Here is a 26,928-nt window from a genome sequence, read left to right as displayed (position 1 = left end):
TCTGCCTCAGCCTCCCCCACGCACTGAATTCTACCTGCCTCAGCCACCTTCTTCCCCCCACCCAACCCCCACCTCAGCCACCCCCCCGGCCACCTTCTTCCCCCGCCTCAGCCACCCGCAGTCACCAACTTTCATCTCCCCTCACCTGAGCAACCCCCCTCCCCTGGCCCCGCCCTGCTCTCCACAGGGCCACGCCCCCTGCCCTTGGCCCCGCGGCAGCCTCACCCACCCAGGCCCCGCCCTGCCCGCGTGGCTCCCCCCGTTGCCCGGTAACCGGCTGGGCCGCTCTCCGGGCTCGCAGCGGCGGGGGAGGGGGCGCCTGCTGGTTTGGTGCCGCAGGGCGCCGCCTCGGTGACTCTGTAGCGGGGCGGGGATGCTGCTGCCGGGGCTCCTCTTTCTCCTGCTGCAGCCGCCGGGCACCTCCCCGCCCCCTCCCGCCGCAGCCCAGCGGCACCATGAGCAGGAACCAGCCGCGCTGGGGGCATCGGGGTACGTGTGTTCTAGCGGGAAGAGGCTGCAGGGGGCAGGGCGATGGGTTGGGAACAGGGGTAGGAAGAAACTCTGTGAGGGGACTCATAGAATATCAGGGTTGGGGAAGGGACCTCAGGAGGTCATCTAGTCCAACCCCCTCCTCAAAGCAGGACCAATCCCCAATTTTTGCCCCAGATCCCTAAGTGGCCCCCTCAAGGATTGAACTTGCAACCCTGGGTTTAGCAGGCTGCCAGTTCTCAAACCACTGAGCTGTCCCTCCACCCTGTAATGTGTTCCGCGTTCAGTTGACTCCCCCCATCCTCTGCACAATCCCACGCTCAGTTCTATGGCAGAGACTTCCAAGCATGCGGGGAAACCTCCATCCTGGAAGCCTTTTGATTTGGAAAAGCTCAGGCTTGACGAAATTGACTCTCTGGCTTGCTTTCAGTCCCCTCTCAAGCAGGCTCTTGTCTCTAGCTGCACCTCTGTAATAAACCAGTCACATTCTATTTTCTGATCTTTCTGTTTTATCCCTCTTCTCCCAGAAATGTGGTTCTTCATCCTGCTCTGCCTGGTCATGTGTACCGATATTACTTGAATGGTATTATAAACTACCCGCTACTTCTGTGTTTGCACAGCTCATGACTGCAAAATGCTGTACACATTTTTATGAGAGACATCAAAAATAAAATGTAGCGCTAAAATACAGTACTTTATAGACCCTGACCTTTCAATATAAGAGGTAATGTTTGAGTGATTTTTATAAGATTTCAAAACATCTTGATCATTATAATGAGGAAAATTCAGGGAAGACGGGAAACAAAAAAGGTAGGAAATAGAAGAACTTAGTTTGTTTCCTATGCTGATTCTTTCAAAACATCTTAATTTCAAACCCATAAATAATTGCCTGCAAACAACATTGCATCACACAGTTTGTGAGGCTCTGAGAATATTCAACAGACAGAACCTTGGGACTTTGGCTTTCCAGATAGTTTAGCTGCATCATGGAAATGATGTTCTCATTTCCAGAGTGCTTGCAGAATCGCTAATAGGTTGTTTCCTGTCAGTAAATTAAGGTACTAGTACACACACATACACACACGCTTCAGAAAACTAAGATACTGCAACATAAATGTTAAATAATAATAATGGCCTGTGTTCTGATGCATTGCTATTACTTATGTAAAGGATAGTGCCATCAAATATTTTAAGCACAGAATTTACATTTTCTTTAGGAAAAAATATAAACTCATAAAAAAGGGAGATCAGCAGGGAATCCAGTATCAATTTATTACCAGGGCAATGATTAGGTTGGCAGAACTTACATGTGTGCTAGAACATTAAGCAGAAGAAAATGGGGTTGTGAAAAAGATACTTATTTAAACACAGATAACTAACAAAAGTGGTATGCAGTTATGAGTTATTGAAATCTGGAAACATAAATCTGTTTTATAAATCGTATTTATTTTTAAAATATACCCAGACTGAAAAGGTCTTTTAAAAAAGACATACTTTCAATAAAATCAGGCCATTTCCTGCTATTGACTTTTAAGTAGAACTCCTTATTGACTTAATGGGGAATTCTCCTTAAAAATAGTGAGATTTAATTATAAGCTGCCTTACATACATGCAATTTATACATTTATATAGAATCTTTCATTGTAAAGGATCCCAAATTGCTTTTCAAACTGCACATAAGAATCACACCAACCGCAGCTAAAATACAAACAGCTCAATGGTGAAACATGACACCTGTTCAGCAGTGTATAGCACTCTACACAATTTAGAACAGGAAGTAAAGAGTACCCAATCCAGTTGAAAATTCAGAGAATTTGGATAGGAAGTTGGAATTTGGCCAGGACATTAGGGCTAATACTAACTCCAAGGAAAGCAAATCCTATCAATTCACTTATATTAAAGGCTGTGGTAGAACAAATTGGTGGCAAGGTAATTACATAATTTTGTTTGAGATTTTGACTGTAAATGGTAATTAGTGTTTGTTTACCATTTTCTTTTGGTATTATACATAGGAACTTGGTTTTCCTGATTTTGAATATAGTTTTATCACTTTTTGTTTTGCAGAATCATATGTAAAAGAAATTAAATACCCAGAGTCATCATTCCTCTCTGAATGGTAAGTCTGTTAATATGGTATGTGATATAAATGAGTACAGTATTCTCTCACAAAATAAGTATTTTTTTAAAAACTAGGGATAATTTTCTTTTTCATTGGATTTACCAATAGCCTACTCTAACTATGCTTTGATACCAGAATAGGTCAAGGAGAATATGGGGAGACTGGTTCATGAAAGGTAGAAATTGTCTTTTTCTGAACTTATCAAGCCACTGGTTGTGTTAAAGAACATTTATAAGTTCAACATTTGAGGCCATCTTTTATCTTGAAGAAGAGAGAGATTGTATGACTATCCTGTTGTCATATACGGTTCTCCTTATATGTGAGTTGTGTATATCATTTATGCCATCTTTGGACTTTAGATAAATAGAATACAGTGCTATTTTGTCTGATTCTCATTCTTTTTATGGTATGTGTCTTCTCCTACAATTTGATTTCCAAAAATTTTAGTCATGTAATCCTAAACATTTAGGAGGCTTTTATAGAGATGTCTGGTACCTTCATGCTCTTTGATGGCTCTGCAGCCCAAATATTGTGTTGGTTTTTTTGCTTCAAAATTGCAAAACAAATATGTATACAATTAACTATTATTCCTAGGGGTTACAATCCACCAGAAGTATTAGGTCACAGAAAAAAATGTATGTTTATGTTAAAAATGATGTTTTAATATGCTAGTGAATTATTTTCATCTGTGTATATCTTTGGGGAGAATTGCATCCCTATCAGAATTTTTGGTCGGGACTATGCAGAGTGAAAACCTTTTTTATAATCATTGAAGGCTGTGCAAAAATCGTCTCATTGAAGTTCCTTGTATTTTCTGAAAAATTCTGAAGTTCAAAATGAGTGGATTTTTTTCTTTTAAACGTGTTTTTTGTTTATTTTCTCACACCCCCCCCCCCCCCACACACACACCCTAAACCACTGTGCTCTTGAATCACTGACAACAAAATCTAATTTGAATGGTGCTGTTCTGCCTTATGGAAATAGAATCTATAAAATAAATTCCTTCCAGGGTTATCCTGAAAAAATACAGAAGTGGAAGAACACAATGTTTATTAAAACATACAAGAAAATCCTCATGTATGTTGTTGCCTCACCCTCTAGGCAATTTTTTTGGAGATCTAGTGAAGTGATTAGAATCACTATTTCTGACACTTCTGACTTAAAATTCCAACCACAAGTAAGAGATGGCATGATATAGTTCATTCCAGAACCTGCTCACTTCAAGGCTGATGAGATTGCTTTCAAAAACTGAACTGCCTTAATAATATCTGTTTGCATTCCACTGGGCGATTCTGTTCCACATCACTAAGAACTTAAAGAATTTCTTGACATTATGGGTTTTTTAATAGCTTTTCTTTTCATTTACCTAAACAATTTTCCATTAACATACCAGTGTTACATCTGTTTGTTTAATGTCTGAAAGGATGATATAAAACCACTGTAATGGTTCCTATACTGGTATCCCCCCATCCGAGGCCATCCCTCCCAACAGAGGGGCATATTGTTGAGGCAGCCCTACATTATTCCTGGTATCAGAACAGCTCATTGAAGTCAGAGAAAACCAGCGTAAAATACAACTAACTACTGTCAGTTCTACTTCCAAGTATTGCAGAGTACTTAACTGTAATCCAAAAGACGTCAAGATCTGAGACTGGATACAAAGGTGTCAAAGCTGTCTTTACCACTCTTCCCCTCCAAGCTGTGCTGAGCACCTGGATCATAGCATTGGGGTTTTTTGTTGTTGTTTGGTTGGTTTTTGAATGTAAACAAATGATTACAATATCAAACAAAATAATAAAACACAAACTATAGCCTTTGCTTATTAATAGATACCTTTCCTGTCTAAGAACTACTAACTGTGGTATGTAACCTATCGCTTAAATCAGCCCCTGTATCAGATAACTGGAGGATACTTAGTGTAACGCTACTTTTAAAAAAGGCTCCAGAAACAATCCTGGTAATTACAGGCGAGTAAACTTAACTTCAGTACCAGGCAAATTGGCTGAAACTAGGGAAAGACCAGAATTATCAGACACACAGATAAACATGGTATGTTAGAGAGGAGACAATACGGCTTTTGTAAAGGGAAATCATGACTCACCAATTGATTGGAATTCTTTGAAGGAGTCAACAAGTATGTGGACAGGGATGACCAGTGTACTTGGACTTTCAGAAAGCCTTTTGACAAGGTCCCACGCCAAAGACTCTTAAGCAAAGTAAGCAGTCATGGGACAAGAGGGAATGTTCTCTCATGGATCAGTAAATGGTTAAAAAATTAAGAAACAAAGGGTAGGAATAAATGGTCAGTTTTCATAGTCAGCAGAGGTAAATAGTGGGGTTCCCCAGGGATCAGTACTAGGACCAGCGATGTTCAACATATTCATAAATGATGTGGAAAAGGGGATAAACCATGAGGTGGCAAAGTTTGCAGATGATACAAAATTACTCAACATGTTTACATCCAAAGCTGACCGCAAAGAATTACAATGGGATCTTACAAAACTGGGTGACTGGGGAACAAAATGGCAGATGAAATTCAGTGTTGATAAGTGCAAAGTAATGCACATTGGAAAATATAATCCCAACTCTATATACAAAATGATTGGGTCTAAATTATCAGTTACCACTTAAGAAAGAGATCTTGGAGTCATCATGGATAGTTCTCTGAAAACATCTGCTCAATGTGCAGCGGCAGTCAAAAAAAGCTAATAATATTAGGAACCATTAGGAAAGGGATAGATAATAAGACAGAAAATACCATAATGGCACTATATAAATCCATGGCATGCCCTTAAATATTGAGTGCAGTTCTGGTTGCCCCATCTCAAAAAAAAAAATCTATTAGAATTGGGAAAAGTACAGAGAAGGGCAATAAACATGATTAAGGGTATGGAACAGCTTCCATATGAGGAACAGTCCAGTCTTTTTAGTCTCTCGTCTTAGAAAAGAGACAACTAACGGGGATATGATAGAGGTCTATAAAATCATGACTGGTGTGGAAAAGTAAATAAGGAAATGTTATTTACTCCATCACATATCACAAGAACCAGGGGTCACCTGATGAAATTCATAGGCAGCAGGTTTAAAACAAACATTAGGATGTCCTTCTTTACACAATGCACAATCAGCCTATGAAACTCGTTGCCAAAAGAGAAGGCCAAAAGTATAACCAGGTTCAAAAAACAATTTGATATGTTTGTGGAAGATAGTTTCATCAACAGCTATTAGCCAAGATGGTCAGGGATGCAACCTCCAACCAGGGCCACCCAGAGGATTCAGGGGGCCTGGGGCAAAGCAATTTCGGGAGTCCCTTCCAGTGGTGGAGTGAACAGAGGGAGCAGACATAAAAAAAGGTGCCAGCCGTCACTGTTCCCTCTAAGCTGTGTGCGTGTGCGCGAGCACACAGATCCTAAGCACCGCGCACACGGCGAAACACCACGTGCACAAAAATTTGCACAGAAGCACAACAATTTGCCCAGAAGAAATTTTTTGTACACACGGCCTGTCAAAAATTTTCACAGAAGAAATATTTGGGGACACGGCCTGTCAAAAATTAGAGGGAACATTGCCAGCCACTTGTACTCAGCCGGCGGCACTCCGGGTCTTTGGCGGCATTTCGGCGACGGATCCTTCACTCGCTCTGGGTCTTCGGTGGCACTGAAGGACCCGCTGCCGAAGTGCCGCCAAAGACCCGGAGTGCCGCCGGGTGAGTAAAAATTAAAAAGGCGCCACTTGTGCTCAGTGGGAGAGTGGCTGCTGCCCCCTATCCCCCTAGCTACACTACTGGCCCCTTCCCTGTCTCAGACCTCAGACTTCAGACATTCTTGTTGGGGCCCCTGCGGGGCCAGGGGTCTGGGGCAAATTGCCCCACTTGCCCCCCCTTCTGGGCAGCTCTGCCTCCAACTGCCAGAAGCTTGGACTGGACACCTGGATGGATCAATCAATAATTGCTTTGGTGTGTTCATTTCCTCTGAAGCATATGGCACTGGCCACTGTCAGAAGACAGGATCCTGGGCTAGATGGACCATTCATCTGACTCAGTATGGCCGTTCTTATAAAGTAGGCTTTCCCCTCAAAATTCAGTCTGTTACAGAACTGGCTGGCTTCACAGGAACAAGAATCCAATCTTTCATGAAAAATACCCCTGCTCAACAAGATGTCTCATCAATGAATGGATCCAGAGTGTCTCTTTCTGCTCTATGTTGTATTGTAACAGTCTTTTGTCTTTATTCATAGAGGGCAATCCTTTGTCTATTACATTGTTTCTTTTTCACCTCCAAGTGGTTTCATTTGATTGTAGTTCTATCTGATCAATTTCCATTGACTGTTCTGTAATAGGGCAATGGTAGACAGTTGAGCTTTGCATTACATCACTGGCTAACCAGGGAGGGGTGGCAATTCCCCCCTGCATGAATAGACTGTCACCCCTGGTGACTCCTTTTAACATTAAGACCAAAAGGGCATACACTTTAATCTAGTTGCATCATCATCATCAATCATCATCATCACTCCCATAACCGCATTGGTCATTGGGGCACTATCACTGGTGAGCAATCAACCAATTGTCTCCACCTCTGATGATTGTGTGTCAGTGCTTGAGTCTCCGCGAAGTCCATTCCTGTCCACTCTTTTATGTTGTCAATCCATCTCTTCTTCTGTCTACCTCTTCTTCTCTTCCCCTGTACTGTCCCTTGGAGGATGATCTTAGATAATCCAGATGGTCTTGTTACATGGCCATATCACTTCAGCTTGCGCATCTTCACGGTCGTCAGGAGGTCTTCATATGACCCAGCGCATTGGGTGGTGATGTTGTGAACCTCTTCATTAGTGATGTGGTTGAAGTAGGAGATGCCCAGGATTTTACGGAAGTATCTCATCTCTACTACCTGTATTTTCCGTTCAAGTTCTGCCGTAAGGGTCCATGTCTCGCACACATACAGAAAAATGGATGTGTGCAGCAGTTTCAGTTTGTATTCCAGGGAGATGTTCTTATTCCTCCAAATTGGCTTTAGCTTTGCCGCCGCTGCTGTTGTTTGTGCAGTTCTTGCCCGAATTTCTGCCTTGGATCCTTCATCAGTGATGATTGTCCCCAAATACTTGAACTGTTTCAATATCTCCAGCTCTTGTCCACTGACAGTGATAAGTGACTTGATCCCATCACATTTGTTTGTCATCAGCTTGGTTTGCTCTGCATTGATTTCCATGCCATATTTTGAGGAGGGTTTCATCCAGTCATTTCACAAAGTTGCAAGTTCATCTTTGCTGCCTGCCAGGCCATCAAGGTTATCAGCAAACCAAAGATTTGAGATTGTTTGCCCCCCAATGCGGACTATGCAAAAGTGATCTAGGGCATCAGTCATTATGCGCGCCAAGTAGACATTGAACAGTGTGGGCGAAAGAAGGCAGCCTTGCCGGACTCCAACAGTGGTGCAAAACCACTCTCCTATTGTGCCATTGATGAGATCTTCACTGCTGGCCTTGGCATACAGTTGTTTAATGGTAAGAATAAGCTTACAACCAACATTGTACTTCTTCATGGTTGCCCATGGTTGCTTCATGCCATACTCTGTCAAACACCTTCTGGAAGTCAACAAAGATGTGGTAGATGTCCTGCTGGTGTTGTAAGTCCATTAAGTTACTTTCACCTCTGCATAGCAGGGAATAAAACCTAGCTCTTCTCAGGCCCTGACCAGCATCCTAACCATTGAAAAGTCCTTCTCCTGTATTTTCATATTGTAGCTTGTATTCAGTAGCCTCAATGTTCCATTAGCTCTCTGCTGTTATCTCGGTGGATGGAAGAAAAGCTTTTGAGTGTTTTCTGGTCACAAATCTACGCCCCTTTTTCTTTGACTCATTTTTGGGTGGATGGAGTAAGGATGTGGCCAAATGACCATCCACTTTGGTTCTTGATTGGGATGCAAAGTTACCTTTAGAGGTTGAATAGGGCAGGTAACTTTTTCCGTGGGGTTTTGTAGTGGCTGACAACACTACCATCACCATAGATGCTGATACATAGTGGCAGCCAGCGATTTGCAGGATTGTATATTTGTGACCAGAAAAAGTTGTTTTCACTATTAAAAAAAAAAAAACTGACCCTGGTTCTTGAGCATTCAGTACACATTACTAAAGCTCCCTCTTAATAAATCAAATACATTTCATATTATTTTTCAAGCCCATGATTCTCAGTCTTTTTGTACTAAGGATCCAAAACCAGATTAGTTTAAGGCAACCCACCCAATCACACAGTCCTTTGTTGCTACAAAAATTGTGAAACTAGACTGATAGCAAAAAACTCCAGATGGTTTGGGGGTTTTGTGGGGCTATTGGCAGTTGGCATACATGCAAAAAGGTTGGGGGAAGGGGGGCTGTGACTGTCTATTGCCTGAGACTGTTTTGCCTTCCGTAATGCACAGCCTTAAGGAATGGGAGTTTTGCGGCTTAAAGAGGTGATGGAGCCAGCTAAACAGCCTCTTGAAGTAATATTTTCCTTCTCCTGGAGCTGAATGTGGTGTGTGGTGAGGAAGAAATGGCTGAGAACCTGCAGCAAGGGTTGGGAATGGAGTAGTATGGAGGCAGGAGTTGGATGGAGAATAAGTGATTCTTTCCATCTCTTTCTCACACTCCTGCTGGGTCCTAGTGCCCATAGGATTTTACTTACTTGTTTTGTTCAGTCAGCAGGGCTTCCCCCTTGCAGTCCGCTTATGGGTAATTTCCCATGTATTGAGAAGTCCTGATTCAAAGTATCTATGTATGTTGGCAACACGATTTGTAACTTTTGAAAAACAGCGATCACCTTACTCTTTAAACATGCATTTGTATCCGCTGTATCTTTTGCATTTCATATCTGAAACAGCAGATCACTTTCATCTCAGGCATCAAAAGAACAAAAAATGCCAAGTCTAACATCTGACCACAAATATCTGAATAATGAAGCCTCAGGAAGATCATTAGGATGTTTTCCCTTTGAAAGGAGCTGGAGGAGCGCATTGTTAAAGACAGAAAGGATAAAAAAAGGTAAATGATTGAGCTTGTCATTTTATGGTCTATAGTGTAGTTAGCTTCACTAAGAAGCTGTTCTTTCCAGTGCCGCAAATGTGTGGGGGAGAGTAGAACTTCTAGTGCTGCATTTCTCCAAGCTTAATTTTTGGCATTCACAGCCCTATAGAGCCCCTTAATTAAGGCTTCTACATAATCAGTCTGTTCTGTGTGTCTTGTCTTTGTAAGGATCTGATCCTTCTCCTTTTAAAGTTAATAGAAATTTAACCATTGATAAGGCTACATTTTAGTCATGGGTATTTTTAGTAAAAGTCACAGACAGGTCATGGGCAATAAACAAACAAAAATTCACAGCCCCTGACCTGCCCAAGACTTTTACTAAAAATATCTGAGACTAAAACTTGGGGGGCGGGGCTGCCCGGGGGCCCTGCAGGTGCCATGGGAGGGAGGCCCAGGTACTGCGGGTGGGGCGGCGTGCGGCTCGGGACCCCCACTGGTGCTGAGGGGGGTGAGGTTGGTGGGGCTGATAGGCTCCCTACCTGACTCCGTGCCTGTCCCCCTCCTCCCCTGCAGCAGAAGCAGAGTTTGGGTGTGGGAGGGGGCAGGAGATTCAGGCATGGGATGGAGTGAGGTGGGCTCTGGGTGGGGCTTACCTGGGGGGCTTGTTGGAAGCAGTGACATCCCTCTCACTCAGCTGCTAGGCGGAGGTGTGGCCAGGCAGCTCTGCACGTTGCCTCTGCCTTCAGGCACCACCCCCTCAGCTCTCAATGGCGGATCCGCCTGAGGTGCCCCTGAGCCAGGTGCACCAACCACTGCAGAAGTCACGAAGGTCACGGAAAGTCACAGAATCTGTGACTTCCATGACCTCCGTGACAAACTCACAGCCTTAACCATTGATTTCAGGAGGAGCAAGATTTAATTACTAATGTACCTTGCATTTCCTGGTATTTCTAAGGGTTTCATATGACCATGTATTGACTGAGACATGTAGTTTTTGTGAAATGGCCTCACTTTTTAAAAACAAACAACCCAAGTGTTTTTTCTCCCAATGATATATCTCTACTGATTTCATATTTAGTAAAAGGAGCTTAACTAACTCATCTCATTTATACTCCTTAATGTGTGTTCTAATTATGATCAGATGTTAATATTTTATGTACACTTCTGTGAATATCTACTTTAAGCAGAATACTCTTCAACCTTTGGCTTGAGAGACTGCGAGGAGAGTACTGCAATACCAAACCTTACTCAGGGAGTCCAGAGCTATCAAGAAAGCCTATCTCCTATTCTGCAGATGAAAAAAGGATTTGCATATGGTGCTGCTAAACCATTTCCAACTGGGTATACGTCCATAGTCAATGTTTTCATAGAAAAAGTATTTATTTTAGAACATTTTAGCTTTTTAGAATCAAAGTGCATCCTGGGCATATTGCCTCTGAAAAGAATTGCAAAAGAGTCCAGGTATTTGATAGCTTTGTCAAATTAGTATTTGCTGGAGAGAGTGGGAAGTGAAACTTGTAGTTTATGTTCCCACATCAGCCTTGAGTAATGCAGAAGAATAACATACAAAGTATAGATAATTCTACAGATGTACTTCTGTTGAGTCAATGCAGCAATAAAGCAAAGATTGTCTTATTTCCAAATCCAAAGTAGGTTCCAAGGCACATCCCATGTATACTATTAATTCACTGACACTCAAAGTCAATATTAATTCTGTAACATGGCCCAATGTCAGACTTGAAGCCATTGCTAGAGGGCAATCAGCAGTTTTTTCACCTTACCAGAATCACAAGAAATAAAGCTGTCCTCCTAGGAAATTTCAAGTGTAGCTGTGAAGAGCAATGATGCTTCTGCGTTCTGGTAAATAGAAGATTTCTTCAATAGAAAATAAGTTAATCCTTTTGATTGGAAAAAGAGGATCCACATCTGGAAATATGTAGATCTCTTACTGTCCTTATAGAAAGTACCTTTCTAGACACATTTCTGAAATAATTCTGTCCTTATATCCTAGGTCTAGCCCTCTAGAACTAATTTTTATGTTAGTCAAGATAGTAAGTTAGTTCATACCTCCTTTAGGCATCAGGAATGCCTTTTCGATACAGAGAACATCTTCTCTATTAACAGTGACCAGATGTTCAATCGTCATTGTATAAGAAAGACTATTACCTTGAAGTTAATTTTCTAATATTTCAATCTTCCTTCTCAGCATTTTGCTTTGTCTCACAGTGTTCTTACTATATTGTCTGTGCTTCTGTTGTATCTAATAATTGATCTCTGTTTGCTTCAGTTGGGACTAAGTGCTTCCTACACAGGAGTCCACCAAGCTTACGTATATAACGAAGCAGGGGAGTAACTTTTCTTAACAAATATGTTTCTCTTCACTCCCTTCCCTGTCTCCCATCCCTTGGTCCCCCCCCATCTAAAAGATGTGAGGGGACAAGTCCCCTCCTTGTAATTACACCAGTGCTATCCACAAAGTACCTTTATCTGGGACTTTTTTCTTGTGGTCTTCAGTATGGTTTACAAACTGCTGCCATGTGTGGATAAGCTGTCTATCTGTAGTCACTTCTGGAAATAAATAAATAAATGTGATGGGTAAACAATGGCAAAAATAGCATGTGGTACTTAGTTTTCAACACACTAAGTTCCTAAAAATATGCTGTTTAGAGCTAAGTTCAGTATATGTAATATTCTGCTAACATAAGCACATATTGCACTTCATATTTTTGTTACAACTTGCTCATGCCAATGAATCTTTTCTGAATCATTGTTCTTGATAATGATAAAGCAAACAATAATTAATTACAAAGTAATGTAATCTCTTCTCAGTAAACAAGAGTGGCCTTTCATACATGCATTCTTACTACTTAAAACAATTTGCCAGAAATTCATCCATAATTGAAATTTTTGTTGGATTGTCTCTCATAACATACTGTAGCTGGAATTTAGTCATAATTATTCTATTATTTTATAATAAAAAATGCTACTTAAAGGATATTTATTTCAGACACGTCATCTCACAATGTTAATTATCTTTGTTCTGGGATGGTATTCAGGGAAGCATGTTATACAATGGATTATCATTTCAGTACAGACTTCTGTTATCTGTTTAAATCTTGTTCTAATTGTTTTTAGCTTTTATAGTAAAGATGATAATGAGCATATCTGTGTGCCAACTTCATACCTACTTCCACAGACCTCATCACAGTACTTAGGATACGAGTTTTGCAAAAAAAGGTACGTCTCCATTTTAAATTATTATGTATCACCATTCCCTGAAAAGTTAAGGAAAGGTTTTAAGTTACTGAATATGCAAGAGATCTTAGTAATGTGGTTCTTAACTGCCTTTTTCCAATATGTATGCAGTGTTGTTGTAGCCATGTTGGTCCCAGCATATTAGAAAGACAAGGTGGGTGAGGTAATATTTTTTTACTGGACCAACTTCTGTTGGCGAGAGAGACAAGTTTTTGAGTTTACACAGACCTGAAGAAGAGCTCTGTGTAAGCTCAAAAGCTTGTCTCACCAACAGAATTTGGTCCAGTAAAAGATATTACCTCACCCACCTTGTCTCGCTTCCTCCAATATGAAATGTTGCCACCTTTTATTTCTGTGATTAAGAAACTGGATTGGTGGCTTCTTCTGGGTGTGATGGAGACTAATTGCTCCAGCTTTCAAATACAAATTAATTAATGCATGCTAATAAGTAAAACTTATGTCCTATTTTCCATAACACCAAACAAAATAATTTTGCTCTAGCAGTACATTCTCTGTGCCCTGGCAATATTCCAGAATTTGAATTCTTAGACTTTCAGTTTATAGTGCAATATTGCTTGTGAGGGACAAATGTTTTAATTTAGGAAGAGAGCCAAGTGGTTCTCAGATAATATGGCTAATTTTACCTTATTCCTTGTGATTCTGGACCCATGTTGCATTTTGTGTCTGTGTACTTTTTATGGCTTTTACTAAAAAGAATAAATAAGCACATATTTAGATTAAACAAATATATTGATAGGGCTAAAACTACCATAACTTTAGTAAACTAAGAATGAAACAATACAATAATCAATTAAGGTCACAATTGAGATTAAATCAGTAGATCAATGAGTTAACAGTGACATTAGTTTAGATATATAGTGTAGGTGTAGCTGTGTCAGTCACAGGATATTAGAGAATCAATGTAGGTGAGGTAATATCTTTTATTGAACCAACTTCTGTTGGCGAGAGAGAGACGAGCGCTGTGGGGCTCGAAAGCCTGTCTCTCTCTCTCTCTCTCTCACCAACAGAAGTTAGGGAAATAAAAGATATTACTTCATCCACCTTTTCTCTCTAAATAGCTTAGATGATCATTTATCGAATCATCAAATTAATAACCAGGTAATCAAATTATATCATTAGGTTGAGCCAAGGAAAAATTGCTTTTATTTAATCAAGAGACTGAAGGAGGTAGTTGTTGTCCTTTAATCTAACAACCCCAACTGCGGGATCCTGTCTTGACTGTGAAATCAATTCACCAAATGTAGAATCATAGAATATCAGGGTTGGAAGGGACCTCAGGAGGTCATCTAGTCCAACCCCCTGCTCAAAGCAGGACCAATCCCCCACTAAATCATCCCAGCCAGGGCTTTGTCAAGCCTGACCTTAAAAACTTCAAGGGAAGGAGATTCCACCACCTCCCTAGGTAATGTATTCCAGTGCTTCACCACCCTCCTAGGATGTGACTGTCAGTTTTGAGTTTAGATAATGACTGAGAGAGATTCAGTGGCATAGCCAGCATGACATATTTGGGTGGGCAGGCAACTATGGGGGGGGTGTTAGGAGAGCAGGAGGAATGGGGGGCCCACCTCCCCCCACCCCCTGCAGCCGGGCTTGCAGGGGATGATGGATGGACCCTCTGGCCAGGGGTTCCCTGGGCCCCAGGCATGCACCCAGCTCCGGGAGGAGACGCTGCTCTCCAGCGCACACGGCTCCTGGCTTTCTTCCAGGTCCCACCATCCCTCACCGGGCCCAGCTCCCCCAGACGGCAGGAGATCCTACCTTTTTTTAAGATCTCCTCTACCGATGGCAGCCGCACGCTCTCTCACCCTCCTCCCAGTGGTGGATTAGCCACTGGGCCACCTGGGGCCCAGGAAAAATGGGCACTCCTGCACCCCACCTGCTCCACTCGCCCAGTGCTCCTGCCGGGGAGCGGGGTGGGAGTGCAGAGGCTTGCTCCACTCCACCTGCCCCACCAGCGCTCCAGCCTGGGAGTGGGGTCAGGGTGTGGGGGCTTGCCCCACTCCACCTGCCTGCCTGGTGCTCCAGTCAGGGCACAGTGTCAGGGTGCAGGGGCTTGCCCTACTCCACCTGCCCAGCTAGGGTGACCAGATGACAAGAACAAAATATTGGGACACATGGGGGGGCAGCCACAGGCTCTAGGTTTTTTGCCGCCCCAAGCAAAAAAAAAAAAGAAAAAAGCCGGAGTGCTGCCAAAGCAAAATATCAGGACAAATGGTATCCCGACCATATATTGGTCAGGACGCAGGACAAACAACTAAATATCGGGATGTCTGGTCACCCTACACCCAGCCCTGGCAGGAGCACCAGGCAGGCAGAGTGGAGCAAGCCCCTGCTCCCTGGCTGGACCCTTGCAGGAGCGTTGGGCAAATTGATGGAGCGGGACAAGCATTGGGGCCACAGCTGGGGTGAGGGCGAGAGTGGGGGCTGGATGCTAAGTGAGTGGGCCACGGTCCACGCAGGTCCACCTATACCTATGCTCCTGGGGAGATTGCACAGAGAGGTAAACTGCACTCATCTAGTCTTAAGGACATACAAAGACCAAATTTCTTTGTCCACAACCTCAGTGCTACTCTGCTTCCTCCTTAAAACTTTCTGTTGCTATGATAGCTATTATTCTACTCTCTTACTCGTTTCCCACTTCACACAAATACCACAGAACAGAGATGATTACTGAATAAGGCTCAAATAGCAGCTCTGTATAACAGGTCTTTTATCTCAGAGACATTACCAATTTAGATGGCGGACTTGGGCTTTACTTTTCAGGTTTCAGACCTGATACATTCACACCCTAATAGAATAAGGAGGCACCCCTCCCTTAAGACAAAACCGAAAAAAAGAATTTGAACTTTGCTTGTGGTCTCGGGATCTTAGTTGCTGCAGTTACTAGAGCCAGGCAATGTAGTAGCTTGGTCTGAGCTCTTGGCACCACTGAGGGGGTTTTGGATAGCAGTAGGCTGGTCAGACTCGCATAGCCAACAACTGGAGTCTTCTTCTCCTGTTACCCTGGGTGGTCTGCCCAAGGGGAATAGGAGGGGCACTTAGCTTCAGATTGTTGGTAGATCGAGAGAGCACACTCTCTTCTGACCTTGATGAGGCAATTCTCACTTACTCTTCTTCAAGGACTACCTTCGTAGCTTGGGGACTAATTAGATGGTCCTTCTACCTGAATACATCCAGCATGGCCCAATCCTCTCATGTGGGCAGGCTTCAATATGAGATCACTATGGAAAGTCCCACTCAGGGATGATCACTATCTGGAAAGAGCTGCTTTTACATCTTAGAAATATAAATTCCATCTTAGATCAGATAACTGAAGTGTCCCCAGACCTAACTTCTATGTGAGCTCTCCCCCTCACAGCTTTTCCCATCTTACTTTAATAAATACATTGCATTTTTATACCATATTTTAGAGGATCTCAAAGTGCTTTAAAACCTTAAGCAAGCAGGCTCATATGAAGTAAATAAATAATATCCCCTTCCTATAGGTGGGGAAATTAAGGAAGAGAGGTGAAGAGACATGACCCGGGACACACAAGTCCATGGCAGAGTTGACTCCTGACTTGCAATCCTGTATTCTAACCACCACACCGCATTCCCTTCACTGTCCTCTTCTACTTTAACACATTGTTGTCCTTAATGGGATATTCATTCCTGTGGCCTGTGGAGAACCTACTACAGAAAGTGTTTTGTTTTTTCTTCTTTTTTGTATCCCAGTTCTTCCCACCCTTGACAGAAGTATTAGTTTTTAAGAAAGTTTATGTTAGACAGATATTCTGTCTTTGATTAACTATATTCTTCAGGCCCTATATACTTCATAATGGGGGCAAAAATAAGTTCTCAAATATTTACCACTGTTGGCACTGACCTAATATCTCTTAGGGCAGGGGTTCTCAAACTGGGGGTCTGGACCCCTCAAGGAGTCACAAGGATATTACATGGGGGGTTGCAAGTTGTCAGCCCCCACCCCAAACCCTCCTTTGCCTCCAACATTTATAATAGTGTTAAATATATAAACACATGTTTTTAATTTATAAGGGGGGTCGAACTCAGAGGCTTGCTGTGTGAAAGTGGTCACCAGTAAAAAAGTTTGAGAACCACTGTCTTAGGGTGTGTCTGCACTGAAGCTGAGAGGTGTAATTCCCAGTGAGGGTAGACATGTGCACACTAACTCTGACTGAGGACTATAGCCTCAAAATAGCAGTGTGTCTTCACAGCTTGTGATAGTCACCAGAATACAATCCTGTCCAGGATTCTAGGTATGTTCTCAGCTAACTAGCCGAAGCCACCACCCATGTTATCGTGGCCACAATGCTATTTTTAGCACACTATCTTGATCCAAGCTAGCATGTGTACCTTTATCCAAGCTGAGAATTACACCTTTCAGCTGCTTTATAGACATACCCTTAGATACTGCCAGTTCCTTCTTTCCTAGTTCCACCCCCACACCTCTCAACAAAAAAATTTACTCATTTTCCCACATGTTGGATACTCCTCAAAACCAAATCTATAGGCTTGTCTAGACAGGGAATTCTCAGGAAAGTCAGCATGAATTAGCTAGTATATGAATTTAAAGTACAGTAGCCTCTTCTGCACTAGCTCCCTGTATGGACACATTTATTCTGCACTAAGAGTGCCTTTCTGCACTTTAGCTTAATCCATTTTCAATGTCAGTTCCACACAGCAGTGGAAGTAGGCCGGTACTCTCCGATATTTATAGCTGGTACGGAGTACCAGAAAGACACAGGAGGAACTGGCAACCCCACGCCTCCTCTGGCACGGCTGTACCATCTTTCCCCGTGCCATTCCATGGAACTGCCTCTCCTCCGGCTCCATCTGTACCGCCGGAGGACAGGGCTGGGGGAGCGGGGCTTGGGGCGGTACAGCCGCCGGAGGAGCTGCTGGTGTTCTGTTCCTTTCCACTCTTCCTCTCCCAGTGGGGAAAGGAGCAGAACCCCCAGCAGTACCCCACCCCCAGCCCTGTTCTCCAGCGGGGCTGCTGCTATAGTAAGAGGATGGGGAGACAGCTCCTCGGAAGGGCAGGGGATGCGGCTGGGAGCACCCGTTGAAATAAATGTGACAGTTCACACCTCAGAGCTGTCTGGTTTGTTTAAATGAAGATTCTGGAGAATAACTGAGAGGTTTGGCTGCCCCCCCCCCCCCAAAAGGATGCACCCCCCCCATTTGGGAAACACTGTTTATGGTGCGGGATCACAGTAGGGATGGGAGTGATGGGGAAATAACTGGTGAAAATCAATATTACCAGCAGAGCCTTCCTCGCAATACCAATTGAAATAGAAATCGTGCCCTTCTCAGTCACTTTTTGAAAGAGGACTACTTCCTTATGCAGGGGAGACATACCTGTGATGGATCTGCAGAAGAGAGGACTAGATTCTTGGAACCCAAGTCCACTGAAGATGCCAGCCATTCATGATGGAGCTGGAGACATAGGAGCTTTGAGGTAAGGAATTCTTAGTGGAGGTGGGGGAAATGTAACCCCAGTTTCCTTATGAAAAGAAACACATGATATGGCATGTCTACAGGAAAGGGGGAATCGGGGAAAAGAGAAACAGAAGGACAGTGGTTTAAGTGTTACTGTCAAAATAACTTTTTTGCTTGTGTAAGCTACATCTCCACTTGGAGAGTTGCCAGTATAGTTCTGTTGGTGTGTCTGTACCCGCAAATCCTTTAAGTGTAGACAAGGCCTGAAATGGCAGAGCACTGGAGAGAGTCATATATGGAAAGGAATCTGTACAAAAGGTAGATAGAGGGAGGAGGGATTTTGGTGGAAAAGATCAGACTGTTCTGTGCTCCTCAGGCAAAATGTTTTTTATATATGCACTTGTGTTACTTTCTAGTGACTTGTTTCAGAGTGGTAGCTATGTTAGTCTGTATCAGCAAAAAGAAAAGGAGTACTTGTGCCACCTTAGAGAGTAACAAATTTATTTGAGCATAAGCTTTCGTGGGCTAAAACCCACTTCATCGGATGCATGCAGTGGAAAATACAGTAGGAAGATATATATATATACACAGAGAACATGAAAAAATGGGTGTTGCCGTACCCACTATAATGAGAGTGATCAGTTAAGGTGAGCTATTATCAGCAGGAGAAAAAAAAACCTTTTGCAGTGTGTGATACAACATGGCCAGAGGGCAGCAGGAGAGTCTTTTTTTGGAGCCTTATTCCCTATAGAGGGAAGAAAGTTTGCTATAAATTAATTAAAGCACCTGAAGCCAATTAGAGCACCTGAAGCCAGTCACATGATAAAACCCCCCTGCTTCAACCAGACAGGAGGAGGAGTTGAAGCAGAGTAGATTGATGTGGGAGTAGAGAGCAGTTTGGAGGAGCTGAAGCAGAGTGGATTGGCATTGGAGCAAAGAGCAGTTTGGAGGAGTTGAAACAGAGTGGATTGGTGTTGGAGCAGAGAGCAGTTTGGAGGGAAGCAGAGGAGAGTTTGGAGAAGTGCTGCGGTGGGCTAAGAAGACCAAGACCTTAGGTAAACGGACACCTGGTCTGTGCAGAGGGAGAGCAGGAAGTCCCACAAGCTGAAGGGCAGGAGAGGGAAGTAGCCCAGGGGAAGGAACTGCTAGTTCTAGTGGTTTACCACTATTCCTAGGGCCTCTGGGTTGGGACCCGGAATAGAGGGCGGGCCTGGGTCCCTCCCTCTCCACTCCCCTCCTCTAGGACACTAGTGGGACAGTTAATACCCCAGTTCAGGGCCAAGAAATGGTGCCCTGAACCACCACCCCACTCCCAAGAAGAAAATGCATGAGACCCATCAACATAGTGCCAGCAATTTGCCACAAGTGATAATCAGGATGGCCCATTTCCAACAGTTGACAAGAAGGTGTGAGTAACAGTAGGGGAAAAAAATAAGCATAGGGAAGTAGTTTTACTTTGTGTAATGACCCATCCACTCCCAGTCTTTATTCAAGCCTAATTTAATGGTGTCCAGTTCACAAATTAATTCCAATTCAGCAGTTTCTCGTTGGAGTCTGTTTTTGAAATTTTTTTGTTGTAGTATTGCAACTTTTAGGTCTGTAATCAAATGACCAGGGAGTGACTTGTTTGTAAAACATTGGGCAGAAAACTAGATGCTTTCTCGTCTTTGTATTCAATGTTTTACTTATTGTAATTAGTAACATAGAGGCCATTATAGTCTGGTGAAATAAAATTCCAGAATGGGAAAAAGTTAAAAAGGCTACAGATGTGGTTACTACTTTAAAATTAGATGGAACATATACAGTTAAATACCAGAGTAGGATGGCTTCATATTCACTAGACCTAAACATCAAGGAATATATCCTAGCCCTCTGCTCAATCCCTTTGTGCCATTCTGGTAGTATAAAGGGGATGAAGGGCTGTCCTAAGAGGACAACTACAAACTCCTGTGTTATAGGGAGAATCCCTGGTGGCATAAAGAGAACATCTATTTTTATATATCTAACAAAAAATGTTCTTCATAGTTACTTTTGGAGATGGATTGGCTTGAGCGACCACCTCCTGACCCAAAAGTACTGTCTGCAGAAATGAGCCAGAATAGTTGGTTACTAATCCTTCCCATTCCATTCAATGAAATTTAGGAGGGTTTTTTTTTCTTTGCTGTTCTTTATTGTATATCATGCTAGCAATTGATTTGATAGTCTCTGCCTCTGAGCCTTTCAAATTTTGCTGATTGTGGGTACTTTGAAAGGGGCCCTATATCTAGAGTACTGGGCCCTATAGCAGATCTGGATTCCGTTCCCAGCTCTACCACTGATAAACTTGCCCTATGCCACAAAGCATAATTTCCATGCTTCAGTTTACCATCAACATGAGGATAATAGGAATATCAGTATTAAGGAATTAATATTTGTAAAAGTACTTTTAGGCATTTGGATGGAAAGGGCTCTGGAAATGTAAAATAATTATAGAATTCAAGAATCCTTTCAACCTCTCAGCAACAAAACAGTCTTTCTTAACTCCCTCAGATATTTGTGAACATGATTAGGAAAGACACTAATGACTTTCCATACAGTGAATAAATCTAACTATTTTTTTATTTGTGCTCTCTATAAAGTGGGTGTTTTTTTTATTCAGCTATATTAATTCCAAGACTTTTCACTGTGACATCCATAGATCCAAGAAGAATAACCACGTTTCCAACATATGTTCACTTCCAGTGGGACCCAGATACAAGTTTGGTAAGAAATGTATAATCTGTGTATGATTTTAGTGTTCAGCTCTTGTCAGATGCTGTTAGAACTGAGGAGTTGTAGAACGGGCAACTCTAAAGGCTTGTCTACATGGACAGTTAGTTTGTGGCAAATGGGGTATGAATCTACCCCACCCTAGCCTGCTACATACTAACTGCCTTTGTGGACTCTGCTGACGTGCATTAACAGTTTGTTAATGAGCTTTGATCTAGTCCTCTTTGAAAGAGGATTATACCCCCAGCTTGCCAAAAACTCACTGTTGCTGTAGACAAGTCCTAACTTGTCAATGCTTTACATTATAGCTTTCTTGTGCTTCCATTCCCCTTTTGAAAACTATCAGAGGGGTAGCTGTGTTAGTCTGCATAGGTGCCAACTCTGTGGGTGCTCTGCACCCACTGGGGAGATCAGCTGTTGGCAACTTGCAATCAGCTCTTTAGCACGGGCAACAGCTCTTTGTCTGTCTGTGGCCAATCAGCTGTTTGGCACAAAGTCCCCAGTGGGCTTCTGTGAGTCCTTTTAATTTTCAGGGCAGAGGGAGCTGGGTTGGGGGGACAAGCAGCCAGGGCATGGCAGCTTCTGGGCTAGCTGCGGAGGGGTTCGGGAGATGGGGTGAGCAGCCCCTCGGCAGGGAGTTGGGGGGAGATGGGCGGGCAGCTTCTCGGCTGGCCTCAGGGGGCTGCTGTGGGGAGTATGGGCTGTGGGGTTTCTCGAAGAAATTCTCAGCCTACCCTGGTGTCTCCCCCAGGACCTGTGCTCCCCCTCCAGCCAGGAGAAACCAGCTGCAGACCCCCTTAGTGCTGGGCAGAGGGACAAACCAAAAAGACATGGCTCCTTTAAGAAAAGTTTGCCCTTGTGTCTGATGAGTGAACTTGGGCTGGGGCCAGGAGCTTGTCCCCTCCCATGCCCTGTCCAGCCAGTTGGGTGCGCCCAGCCATGGTGAAAGGTGAGAGGGGCTTCACTGCAGCCTCCCCCAGCACAGACACTGCCTGTGCCTGGACCCCTCCCACGTGGGCTCTGGGAGCTCCCAACCCCTACGGTTCTGACCTAGGTCCCGGGGCTCTGCATCCCTTCCCCTGTGTGCGGAGGGGACAGAAGGGGGCAACACCCCACCAGTGCTTCTAGCCACATCCTCCCCATGGGCTTTTCTCCATGGCTGGCTCTCATGCCTGGGAAAGTAACGCTTGCCCAGCCCAAAGCTGTCTCCCCTCCCCCACGCCCAGATCAAGCCTGCCTGAGGGGCTTTTCCTCCCAGAGAGGAAGTTTATTCCTTCCTCTGCTGATCAGCATCCCCTCCTTCCTGTATCAGGAAGGATTGATTTCCTTCCCCTGGATCCATCTCTCCCCCACTGCAACTTTTAGGGAATTCCTTCCCTTGCATCCACCCCCCTGTATCAGCTTCATGTCAGGAGAGGCTGCCTTGCTTCACCTTGGGACACCTGAGCTCTTCTTGCTTCAGGGTGCTGGGCTGCTGCAGCACAGTGGAGGAAGCAACCCCCCCCGCTTTGGCCATGGTCCCACCAGGGGCTCCCCTCCCACAAAAGTTGCAGAGTGTATAAGGGAGTCAGCAAGCAAGCGTCAAAGCGGGGGTGGGCTGCAGCCCTGGGGACTGGGAGAAGCTGGAGTGACACAGGAGCCACACAGCAGGATGAATGAATGGGCCATTTCTATGCTGGGCTGTTGAATTAAATTTCTCTCTCTGTCTCAGGGTGGGCAGTTTCTGGGCTGGCCGCTGGGGCTGGGGGGAGACAGAGCTGCTTTGAGTGCGTGGGTGGGAGCGGGCACTAAACAGAGCCACCAGGAGGTGGGGAGCAGAGAGAGATGGGAAAAGGGACACAGGTGGAGAGCAAGAACTGGGAAACATCAGGAAGGGGAGATACCAATGATAGACACACTTTCAATAACTAGAATGAAAGTGTACAAATATGTTGAAAATAGCCTCCCCTCAAAACTGGCAGAGCACCCCTCCAGCACACGCACCTCGCCCTTAAGGCAGGAGGGGGAGAAAGGAGTGAGCGGCAGGTGGGAGGCATGGGGGGGGGTCAGCAAGAAGGAGGCATTCAGGGGGGTCTAGGGGGATGGGGCAGGAAGAGGTGGAGTGGGGGCGGGGCCTTAGAGAAGGGGGCGGAGCCAGGATGCGGCACCCACCCGCAAAACCAAAAGTCAGCACCTATGTTAGTCTGTATCCACAAAAACAACAAGGAGTCCAGTGGCACCTTAAAGACTAACAGGTTTATTTGGGCATTAGCTTTCATGGGTAGAAAACACCACTTCTTTGGGGGGGTTTTACCCACAAAAGCTTATGTCCAAATAAATCTGTTAAGTCTTTAAAGTGCCTCCAGACTCCTCGTTGTTCTTTTGAAAACTGTTCCCTCTGATAAAACTTCTTGAAGTTCTAGTGATTATATATATTTATTGAAGGGATAATGTTTACAGTGAAGTGTATGAAGAAATAACACCTTTTGTAGGCAGTTACAATTATCCAACCCAGCTTTTCTCATTTTTAAGTGTCACTTATTTTGAGTATACTGTTATCAACTATTAGGAATTATTCCTCTTCTAAGATGACAGAAGAGTCACATGAATAGATGTTTCTTGGTTTTTCTATGGATTTGATTTTTTGGGGGGGAGGGGGAGGGCTCAGAATTCCATTTGTCAGTTCAGTTTCATGAATAGTTCTCTGTATGGAAAGAGTAATGTGACACAACACACATACTCATGTCATTTGTGAGACAATGACATTTCACTTTTTCATGGCTGTGATTGGAAGAAATTTAAATAATTCAAAATGATTACTATAATAGAGGATACTTGGCACTCAGAGGGCTTTATGAAGTGTTTTGTAGCTGTAGACTTCACAGAATCTTCCCACTATCCACATTTTGCACATGGGGAAACTGAGACAGAGGCTGCGACTGGCTCAAGGCCAGAGAGGACATCTCTGTCAGAGCTGGGATTAGAACTGAAGTTACTGGTTGCTAATCTTGTGCTTCACTGAGTAGAATAGTGATCTCTAAACCAGTGGTTCTCAAACTAGGGCCGCTGCTTGTTCAGGGAAAGCCCCTGGTGGGCTGGGCTGGTTTGTTTACCTGCCGCGTCCGCAGGTTTGGCCGATCACGGCTCCCACTGGCCGCTCCAGGCCAAGGCGGGCTGCGGGAAGGGCGGCCAGCACATCCCTCGGCCCACTGCTCTAAACAGTATGATGAGCTCAGAGAAAAGATGACTTGAATGAACCCACTGACTGCCGATGTCACTATATTTGAGGAAGAAAATAACTACCAACAAGTACGTGAAACATCTGTGTTGTGACTTTTTCATTAGAAGATATCTCTGGAAAGTGCTACTTCTAAACTCACTTGACCACATTAGCCACTTAAACTTTGTTATGCTGAAATATCGATCTAGCAAGTACTGGTTTTAGGTTAGTTTGGTTCCAAACTACAATTGTATTTATGCCGCTTGGAAGGGTTAGTAGGTAGCAAATTAATCTGTCAGCAGTATCCTGTGTAATAGTTTAATATTTGTAATACTGAAATAAAAATGTCTCCAGATGAAATGCGTACCTCTATTATTAAAAGCCCCTTATGTAAAAATATTTCTACATGTGGTGGTAGATGAGTTAAAAAGCAATGTGAAAAGAAGTAACAGAAGATAAAATGAATAATAGTGGGACTGAAAACCAGACAGATATCAGTTTTTTTCATAATTTGCCAAAAATATTATAGTTAAAAATGTCAGTATCATACATATGTTTGGCTTGTCCACTGCCCCTTTCAATGTGGATTTGACTGATGTTCACCATTTAAAAATACATATACTGTCAAGACTTGTTTTCTAGAAGCTAACATCCCCATGTTGAGGTTTTAATTTGAAAGTGGAATGCCAAACTTTAGGGTTAGACAAGTGACTCATTAAACACAAACCAACCTCTCAAGTAACTCTGCTGAAGACATATTTCTTATTAAAGGTGCTTAAGACCTACCTGATTTAGTACGGTAGAATCAGTGGGTTTTTTCCCCCCTTAGGTCATCACCATTTCACAGATCCTTTTGCTGGAGCTCCACCTGAATATATACAGAGACTCTCTGAAATAAAATCATTTCAGTGTGAAACTATACGTCAAGAGAAAAACAAAAAATTGAAATGGGGCAAGAAAGAAGAAACATGGACAAGCTGATGGGCAAGAAACAAGCTCTTGTGTACACTATTTTGTGAGCTTAGATTGTTTTGCTCACTGAAATACAAAAACTTTGCTTTTAAATACAGTATGATGCTAAAAAATGATTTACCTGAAAACCTGTTTAATATCAATAAAACTGTAAATACCAAATCTTGTGATATATTTAATAAACATTTTATATATTTATACAGAGCAATATGCAGTGTTTTTCATTAAAAAGTCATAACTTGAGTCTTAAAGATATGGATAACAGTTTATATAATGTAGACTTGAAATATTAATCTTTAACTGAGAAGCAGACCTTTGATTGTATTAACTCTGCCACTAAAAACCAGCTACATGCCTATTTTTCATGTGTACTTCTATGGTGGAAACTAGTGCATTTAATCTTTAAGTTTACATCTGTACTAGATAAAAGGGTAATTGTGTATATATATTTTTTATGATCTTATCTCATTTTAGAGTTTAATATATGCAATTACTGTTCAATTAATAATGAGCATATTTGGTTTTGGTCACTTTACTAAAGATGCAATAACTGTATGCAGATTTGTTTACAGGTCTGCTTTTCATTGAGCCTTGTTTCAGAGTTTGTAGTAGACCAAAGAAACCTGTTTCCCATAACACACTAAAATTAAGTAGGAAGAAAAATTTCCACTGGGTGGCATAGTTACTCCCCTATAAAATCCACTATTTGTATATCATCAATAAACTTTGGGCCCAGAGCTTCCTCCCTTTCATAAAACTTGCCTCTACTGATCTGGCACTAAGGGGATTCAGGGGGTAGGGGGAAATCCTTCCTCCACAGTATGTTCCCTCCTCCTGCCCAAACCTATGGCAGCTCCTCTGAGGGACTACCTTCAGAATTGTGGGAGATAGGCAAGAGGAGAAGGAGAAAATCCAGGGAAACTGCTCTTTCTCCCATCCCATCCCAAACATTCTGGGGAAACCAACATAAATTTTGTCTATATATTAATTTGTGATTGCTTCATACCATCAGAGGGCAAAGTATCTTTTGGAGGGGTAGAAGTAGGGAAGTCCCTAGAAACATGGCTCCTGCAAGAGCCGTACTGTCCAGGGGTCGTCTCCTCTGGATCCCCTAAGATCGAACCCCAAAACTGCTTCCGAATAGAATGAGCAAATTCTGCATTCATGATGGAACAATTCCTAAGAACTGCAGCTTGAAAGCTCAGTTGTCCTCTCCACATAGATTATTGCTGCTTAGAGGAAATGAAATCCTTAACTGCCACAAACTACTTTAGGCCAACATTATTTTTAAAATATGCTGCTAATTTTCTGCAAGTAATTAGAAAAACTTCCTGCTAGGCAAAGAATAGTGCACAAGCAATGTCTAATGTTCTTTAAAAGCCATTAATAAAGCCTGGTAAAGCAATACGTCAAGTATTGTGTACAACTAGAAATCTGATAATCCCTGCTTCTCTTCCAGGAACTCACACTTGCAATACCTGTTTTACAGTACAAAGAAAAAAATGACTTGTAGTGTTTGAGTGACATCAGTCATCTCATTGTAAAAGTGGTGATGTTTCCCCTTCCTGGTTTGTAACTTGATATTTTCTCAGTTATTCTGTCCAAATCCAACAAAAGCAAGGGATAGCAAATATTAGAACAACTGGAATATCAATTGCCATTCTCCTATCGGTGAACACTATATCTTATG

The 26,928-nt window shown here is 43.1% G+C and overlaps 1 protein-coding gene across 8 annotated transcripts; it reads left to right on the top strand.

Annotated features, from left to right (window-relative positions):
* Positions 1-255: 255 nt before the first annotated feature.
* On the top strand, positions 256-25,440 carry C2H8orf89 (chromosome 2 C8orf89 homolog). Of its 8 annotated transcripts, none has more exons than XM_043539487.1 (8): positions 256-489; positions 2,554-2,605; positions 9,462-9,622; positions 10,789-10,945; positions 12,740-12,841; positions 18,228-18,338; positions 20,958-21,061; positions 24,175-25,076. In XM_043539487.1, exons 1-8 carry the CDS (start codon positions 456-458, stop codon positions 24,291-24,293), a joined length of 840 nt encoding a protein of 279 aa, XP_043395422.1. In that variant the 5' UTR covers positions 256-455; the 3' UTR covers positions 24,294-25,076. The 8 variants fall into 8 exon arrangements, 7 of the variants coding, with proteins under 7 accessions (XP_043395422.1, XP_043395423.1, XP_037748370.2 ...); XM_037892442.2 differs by lacking the exon at positions 24,175-25,076 and adding an exon at positions 25,096-25,440 and having other exon boundaries at positions 260-489; positions 9,465-9,622; XM_007063576.4 differs by lacking the exon at positions 24,175-25,076 and adding an exon at positions 25,096-25,440 and having other exon boundaries at positions 260-489; positions 20,997-21,061.
* The last annotated feature ends 1,488 nt before the right edge of the window (positions 25,441-26,928 follow it).

This window comes from Chelonia mydas, chromosome 2 (genome assembly GCF_015237465.2).
Source record: "Chelonia mydas isolate rCheMyd1 chromosome 2, rCheMyd1.pri.v2, whole genome shotgun sequence".
Lineage (NCBI taxonomy): Eukaryota > Metazoa > Chordata > Testudines > Cheloniidae > Chelonia > Chelonia mydas.
Note: the sequence above shows the minus strand (reverse complement) of the source record. Positions and strands in the feature narration are given on the sequence as shown.

Excerpts from the sequence above, each read along its gene's own strand:
- C2H8orf89 (XM_043539485.1), top strand. The coding sequence starts at position 456 with ATGAGCAGGAACCAGCCGCGCTGGGGGCATCGGG. Across the intron at positions 2,606-9,461 it reads TCATCATTCCTCTCTGAATG|CAGATCACTTTCATCTCAGG; the intron begins GTAAGTCTGTTA and ends TATCTGAAACAG. Across the intron at positions 21,062-25,095 it reads GGGACCCAGATACAAGTTTG|GTCATCACCATTTCACAGAT; the intron begins GTAAGAAATGTA and ends TTCCCCCCTTAG.